General features: G+C 41.1%; 1 protein-coding gene across 1 annotated transcript in view; it reads right to left on the bottom strand.

Moving 5' to 3' along the window:
• Positions 1–267: 267 nt before the first annotated feature.
• The window catches only part of LOC126828632 (hemicentin-1), a 280,950-nt gene continuing 272,847 nt past the window's right edge, over positions 268–8,370 (bottom strand). The window contains exons 10-11 of the mRNA XM_056098282.1: positions 1,107–1,156; positions 268–297 (exon numbers count right to left, since the gene is read on the bottom strand). Coding sequence (XP_055954257.1) covers positions 268–297; positions 1,107–1,156 — 80 coding nt within the window. The remainder of the gene's footprint in view (positions 298–1,106; positions 1,157–8,370) is intronic.

Here is an 8,370-nt window from a genome sequence, read left to right as displayed (position 1 = left end):
ACCCTTTGAGGTCATGGATGTTAATAATATAGCGATACTTTGCCTCGTCGCATAATGTTAAAACTAAAATCACAAAATGTAAATAATAAATTCAAGCAGATCACTTACTTGGGCAATTATGAGTGTTGCATTCTTCCTGTGTTTCTTTAGTACTTGCACTGCCACAATCGTCACCGCCATATTGTGGTCTGGGATTTGTACATGTTCTGGAGTAGGACAGAGTCTTGGTACCTCCTCCACAAGATACAGTACATTCACCTGTAGTATCTAAGTTATAATCGGTCCAGCCTCCATTGACTACAAAAACAGCAAAATCAGGATGATTTCTATGCATTGAAATGTGAAACTATTAAGTATGACCTATCTTCGGAAGGAATATATCTTGTTTAATTAGAGTTTTGTATCGATCTATATACACGGTAAGTTTATTAACATTTAGGTGGACTACAAGCCTGTTTTACATGAGGTCTCAAGGATTCAAAAAGCAAATAGACTGGGAATGGGCGTGGCTGTTTATTGCGATAGTCTGCTTCGGCGCATAGTGTGAGAATAATGTTAATCACAAATATATAGATCATATATTCAAACTGATCACTCACTTGGGCAATGCTGGGTGTTGCATTCTTCCTGTGTACGTTTAGTACTTGCACCGCCACAATCATCACCACCATATAGTGGTCTGGGGTTTGTACATGTTCTGGAGTAGGATAGAGTCTTGGTACCTCCTCCACAAGATACAGTACATTCACCTGTAGTATCTAAGGTATAATCGGTCCAGCCCCCATTGACTACAAAAACAAATCGAAATAAATCCGTTACATTTAAGCGATTACAATAGTTACAGATCTAGTTAATCGCTGTAACGCTACCCTTTGAGGGCATGGATGTTATTTGCGACAGTATGCCTAGTTACATAATGTAATACAATCACAAATATATAGATAATAAATTCAAGCTGATCACTCACTTGGACAATTATGAGTGTTGCATTCTTCCTGTGTTTCTTTAGTATTTGCACTGCCACAATCGTCACCGCCATATTGTGGTCTGGGATTTGTACATGTTCTGGTGTAGGACAGAGTCTTGGTACCTCCTCCACAAGATACAGTACATTCACCTGTAGTATCTAAGTTATAATCGGTCCAGCCTCCATTGACTACAAAAACAGCAAAATCAGGATGATTTCTATGCATTGAAATGTGAAACTATTAAGTATGACCTATCTTCGGAAGGAATATATCTTGTTTAATTAGAGTTTTGTATCGATCTATATACACGGTAAGTTTATTAACATTTAGGTGGACTACAAGCCTGTTTTACATGAGGTCTCAAGGATTCAAAAAGCAAATAGACTGGGAATGGGCGTGGCTGTTTATTGCGATAGTCTGCTTCGGCGCATAGTGTGAGAATAATGTTAATCACAAATATATAGATCATATATTCAAACTGATCACTCACTTGGGCAATGCTGGGTGTTGCATTCTTCCTGTGTACGTTTAGTACTTGCACCGCCACAATCATCACCACCATATAGTGGTCTGGGGTTTGTACATGTTCTGGAGTAGGATAGAGTCTTGGTACCTCCTCCACAAGATACAGTACATTCACCTGTAGTATCTAAGGTATAATCGGTCCAGCCCCCATTGACTACAAAAACAAATCGAAATAAGGGAAATGGGGTAATGAGGATTGACATTTTGCCCACACAGCGGCGTTTCGTCTAACTTATCATCAAATTGCAACTGGCTAAGATCTAGGTCTTTCTTTTCTTTCGTCACATCCGAAGACTAGACGATGATCATTTTCTGACCACCCGTCTTGCCCGATTAGTGAGCCAGTGCCTTACTCACAGATCATATAGCGTTACATAAAGATCATGTGGAGTTACATAAAGATCACATGAAGTTACATAAAGATCATATATGCCTAAGATCAGATATATGTGCTTAAAGATCACATGATGTTGCAAAAGGGTGATATGAAGTCTATATGAGTCGGAGCACAACGTTAAACCCCATTACATTTCACTACTTAATGGGAGGTAACCTGAATCAAGAAAACTTCCCGAAGTTCCCGAAAGTCAAAAGATAACGTCAAATGTATTTTTGGAAAATATTGATATTTACTTGGGCAATTTTGTGTATTGCAAGCTATTGGCATGGTTTTAGTAGTTGCACCAACACAACTTCGTCCACCATATCTTGGTGTTGGATTAGAACAGGATCTTGTGTAGGTCAGTTGCTTTACTCCACCACCACAAGTCTTACTGCAAGCTCCTGTATTAGTTAATCTGTAGCTGCTGAAACCGCCATGAACTGGAAAACAACGAGCAGTAATTAAAATTGTTACAGGGCACCGAGAAAGTTTTTATCCTGTCTTCTGTAGGTCTGGGTTTTTAAAGGTAGTAACTGTCCCAGTGATGTACATATTATACTACTTTATGACTACGTTTCCGGGGTTTCGTTGACTGTAACGTAATGGGTATTTACCGAGACGCAATGGAAGTGTATCACGTTTATCAAATGATGATTGTAAATCACAAAACCCGGTATGACGTATGCCTTACGTCATTAGCCCTGTTTGTTTAGAAAAGTAGGATGTTAAATCCCATTTCATGTCCACGTCTTCATTAATTAGCCCAGTTGAAGCAGAACAGTAGGATGTTAAATCACATTTCATGTTTGTCATTCCGAATGTAATAACACCAGATCACAACGATAACAAGCAAGAATAATGTTTCACGATTGCGTAATTGCACCACAAATTATCAATTCTTTCAAACATGAAAAACTTGATTCGACAACATTGGAATGTTCAAAACAGCAACCAAGATTATAAAATGTGGATTCTGTTGCAGATGTATTGTGTATAGAGTGTCGCGCTAGCTGGCCAGACATCTCTGGTTTGCGGTCATGGTTTAGTTCCACCCACAATTTCACAGGAAAGACCCCAGCGCGTGTGCTCAGATGTTAGAAGAAGGAACTCTATGGAGCGTTTTCATCGTATCTAAGTATATATAATATTCGTTTAAATTATTAAAATATTATTCAGACTTACTAGGACATGCTGCGGTATTACATGAGACTCGTTCACTTCGGGTGGTGCTTCCGGTACAGGCCCTTCCTCCATATCTTGGTGCAGGGTTGCTACATGAACGGGTGTAAGTCCGGACCAGAGTACCGCCTCCACAGGACTTGCTACAAGACGAATCTCTGGGTGTACTCCAAGAAGACCAAACACCATTGACTTTTTCAAAAATAAAAATTACGTAGAAATTAAAAGAAAAGCAAAAACCAAAATACCCTTGCCCCCTTCCAAAAACAAACCCCGATGTAAATGCAACGAACTCACGTCCTATTTCCCTGCACTATCCGGCCTAATAAAATGATGTGATGGCAATGTGCCCGGATAGAGACGTTTTGTTCGAACTGCCATAGGTTCTTTTGTGTACATCTGAGCTACTAGTCGCTATCCCTGATCAGACTAACGTTCTACACCACTATGAAGGGGATCTCACACTGAACAAGCCCAACGACTTTCTGGGCTATCAGCGTGATCTCTTTGTCAGTGAGTCATCGCTTTTCTCATTGAGATAGAGTTTGCGAATGTTATGCCTATCACAATTATTTAAAAAGTTCATGATGGAGATCCAGATTCAATAAAATTATATCTTATCTTAATAACGCGAGGAAGGGATCCGTGGGTGTTAATTATTAAAACTGAAGTCTTAAAGAACGTGCATAAAATTACCTGGACACGATTGTGTGTTACAGCGTTGTGTTGTATAACTGTAGGCTGACCCAGAACATGAACGACCTCCTCCTGACGGACGTGGATTGGTACAGTATCGTCTTTTGGTAACAGCCTGAATGCCACCACCACATGTCTTAGAACAAGAACCATATGTTGTGGACCAACTCGAATAGCCACCATGTTCTGTTAAAGAAAACATACCGTACAATAAACACAGTTTTCACGCTAACGCTACTAGAAAACTAACTCTGACCTCAACCCCGGTGAAAGATAATAAGCTGTCTGCAAAAGAAGTATCCGGGCAATATCACTTCGTTCATTATATTTCAAGTTACCATTTCTATTTTATCAAAGTAATTCCCATTATCTAAAGCAATTATCCATTATATAATTAAATTTCCATTATCTAAATTAATTATCCATTATATAAATCAATGATCCATTATATAAAGTAATTAGCCATTATATGAAGGATATATCCTTTACATGCAGTGTATGACTTTTATATAAAGTAACGATCCATTACATAAAGAATTAGCCTTCATATGGAGTAAATATCCATTATAAAAATTAATTATCCTTTATATAAATTAATTATTCATGCATAAATAAATTAATTATTCATGCATAAATTAATTATTAATACACACATAAATTAATTATTCATACATAAATTAGGTATCCATTATATGATTCATTTATCCAATATAAAGAAATAAACCATCACATAAAATAATTAACCATTCTATAAAGTAATTATCCATTATATGATTCATTTATCCAATATAAAGTAATAAACCATCACATAAAATAATTAACCATTCTATAAAGTAATTATCCATTATACAAAGTAATTATCCATTATACAAAGTAATAATCCTTTGTATAAAGTATTATCCGTTATATAATCACCTATTATATGAGGTAATTGCCCATTATATAAATTAGTTACCCATTATATAAATTAGTTATCCATTATATAAATTAGTTATCCGTTATATAAATTATTCAACCATTATATAGAGTATGTATCCTTTATATGAAGTATGTATCCTTTAAATAAAGTAGGGGGTCACGGTGGCTAAGTGGTTAAGACGCTGGCTCGCTAGTCTGGAGGTCGGGTATTCGATCCCTGCATTGGCAGAGAAAGTTTATCCAGATTGTCAGTGATGCAGGATGGAAGGCCTTTCAAGGACAGCTGTCTAGTCATTCGGATGGGACGGAAAAACAAGGTCCCGTGTACCCATTGGCATGCACATAAAAGATCAATTGACAGTTGGAATTCGATATAAGAGTAGGTAGTAGTGCCGCTGTCCTGGCAAAATTTCCCTCATAGCACACTGTATGGCGTTTGTCCGTCTTCATTAGCCCAGTTCGGAGCTGAACAGTAGGACGTTAAACCCTATTTCATTTCATTTCATTTATATAAAGTAATGATCCATGGATGGAAAAAAACCAAATGATTACTTACTGCATGTTCTGTAGCATGTACCAGTACGATACCTGTACATAAATTAAATAAATTACATAAAACGTTCGGTTGAACTGTAACACATTCAAATATAGACTTTATCATATTTTGCTTTAGCAAATTCTCGCGATTTCTTGCTCGTTGTTTTATTACCGCCTAGAAGGGATAATAATAACGAAATAAATCGGACGATAGGGAAGTAAACGGCAACTCGTTAGTAGTTAGGGGGCCTGTACAGCCATTTTTTTTGCGCGTGCGTGGGCGCATGCGCGTGCATGGATGTGCGTGCACGTGACCTTGCACGTGCATGACCCCGTGACCTTGCAGGTGCGTGACCTTGCACTGAATGACCCCGTGACCTAGTTCGTCATGACCTTGCACTGAGTGACCCCTTGCACGTGCAGTGACCTAGTTTGAGAAAGAGAGGGCGCGCGCGCGGGAAGAGAGAGAGAGAGAGAGAGAGAGAGAGAGAGCAGAAGAAGAAGAAGAGAGAAGAAGAAGAAGAAGAAGAGAGCAGAAGGGGAGAGGAGGGGGAGGAAGACCAAAAGAAGGGGAGAAGAAGGGGAAGGAAGACCAAAAGAAGGGGAGACAACTCTTTTACATTGATTAAGTTGGCCCTGAAAAGGGCCGTTGGCCTCACTAGAACGTGAGGGTGCGACGCACTTTATGTCGGTTGCGTCTGATGGTCTCCACTAATTCGGGAGGGGGTCTTTTCCTGGGAGGTGTTTTTAATACCTCGTCAGGTAAGACAAAGATATCGTCAGGGGTAATCACGGCAAGAGTATTCCCTCTGAGATACAAGAGCGTATCTACGTTGAGGTTTTCCTCGAGGCGAATGATGGGAGCGCCGTCAGCCATTCTGATACTGAGAGAGGGATGGTCCGTCGTTTTATTACCGTAAGGACGAATCCATTTGACGGACGAGTCCATTCGTGTAGTGACGTCATAGGACGAATCCATTTGAGGGTATGACGTCACAGACGAGTCCATTCATGGAGTGACGTCACAGCGCTTAGCATAACGTGATGCAACGTTATACATCGTAGATTGTACGTTGGAGGCTAAATATAGACGTGATGTAACGTTATACAACGCATGTGCAACGTTATGTCACGTGGGGTGTACGATATCGAACGTTTGATGACGTCACGGCATATGGGGGATAAAAGGGAGAGACGCGATAGGTTTGAACACTTTCACGCTATCATCGAGCCGCGCAAGATGAGTTTTTCATTACGACCCGTCGATAGAAGATACAGTAGATTGTTCCGAACCGAATCGTTATGTGTGGACATAGACTTTTTGGAGGATTGGTCCCACGTTCCGGCCATAGATGTACCACAGCAATTACACGACACCTTTGAGGCCATCATTGAGGAAATTCGTCGAACCTTGGACGCTAGAGAAAGTGACTATGTTAGAATCGCCATCAGTCACCCAGGACTCAAATCACCTATTTGGTTACCGTTTCGTGAGCATCGTTTGTTAAAAGCCGAAGACCTTTTACAGAAAGTGGCTGCCGTATTACAGAGTAATGAAGAATTTCGACTGGATCAGCGCATGTCTATGAATATATGTCACGTGACCCTTCCGGATGGCAGAGGTAGCGGAACAAACGTGAAGAAGAGACACAGTGCTAATTTCGACGAGTATTTGAAGAAAAAGAGATGCCTCGTCACCATCAAGAATGTCGACGAATTATGTTTTCAGCGAGCTATTGTCGTCGCTCGTCACTATGCCAACAAACAGGACACGCCTGAATGGGAAAGAGAAAGGAAGAGATTAGTCAACAACACAGGACCCCGAACATGGCAGACGAAGAAGACGGAAGCTCTCATCGAGGCCGTTGGTGGAACCAGGGAAGCTTGTACGGGGATGGAAACGTGGGAACTGTATGCCAAGTATTTGGGTCAACAAGGATATCAACTCAACGTTTTCTCTCAAGTCATCTTTGGTAAGGCGATCCATCGCGGAACAAAATACGTCACCGGAACACCAAAACATCTGAACCTGTATTTACACAGCAGACATTATGACGTCATTACCTCCATGCCCGCCTTTGTGGAAAGGTCGTATTTTTGTGAGACCTGTCAGGTGGGATACAATGGTATCGAGAAACATTCGTGTCACGTCATGTGCCAAGGTTGTAAGAAAGTGGGTCCACCCTGTCCACCCGATCCCAACACAAAGACGTGTTACCGATGTCATCGTGTGTTTATGAGCCGGCAGTGTTTCGACAACCATCTCGCTACCCGTTCCAGAGCTAACTGTAGTGTATGTCATCGGTGGAAGAAATGTGAAAAATGTCAAAAGGAGTGGGACGTCATCAAAGCCAAGCGAAATTTGGAAGAACATCGATGCGGAGACTACCAGTGCTCCATCTGCCGAGAGTGGCACACGGCCGCAAAACAGTTTTGTTACATTCAACCGCTGAAATCACCCATTGACATGGACGGAGACAGAAAGACCCAAATCGACAAACAGCAGAAAGCAACGCTGACCCGCTTTGTCTTCTTTGACTTTGAATGCCAGCAAGATTCCGGTGAGCACATACCCAACTTATGTGTCCTGCAAACCTGTTGTCACTTTTGCCTCGATAATCAAGAACCCTGCGAGAACTGCGACATGTACTGGAATCACCAACGAGAAATTGTGTTTAAAGGTCAAGACACGCTGGATGATGTGGGAAAATGGTTTTTGCAACTCGCTGCTCACGGTACGGTGGTAGATGGTCGGAAACATGACAGTCACGAATCGAGTCCCGTGATCGCCGTGGCGCACAATTTCAAAGGTTACGACGGACTGCTGATTTTACAGACGCTGCACAAACATTCCGTGGCGCAACCCGAAGTAATTATGAACGGGGGTAAAGCGATGACGATCACTGTCGGTACGGTAAAATTCATCGATTCCCTCAACTTTTTACCGATGGCTTTACGGGACATGCCCAAGACTTTTGGCCTGCAAGAACTCAAGAAAGGTTACTTCCCTCACCACTTTAACAGACCGGAGAATGAAGATTACGTGGGCGCCTATCCTCCCGACACTGATTACGATCCAGATGGTATGAGTGTATCGGAACGAGAGAAGTTTCACGAGTGGTACGAACAACACAGTCACGACGTCTTTGATTTTCGTCAGGAAAT

The sequence above is a fragment of the Patella vulgata genome, chromosome 1 (assembly GCF_932274485.2).
Source record: "Patella vulgata chromosome 1, xgPatVulg1.2, whole genome shotgun sequence".
In the NCBI taxonomy this organism is placed as follows: Eukaryota; Metazoa; Mollusca; class Gastropoda; family Patellidae; genus Patella; species Patella vulgata.
Note: the sequence above shows the minus strand (reverse complement) of the source record. Positions and strands in the feature narration are given on the sequence as shown.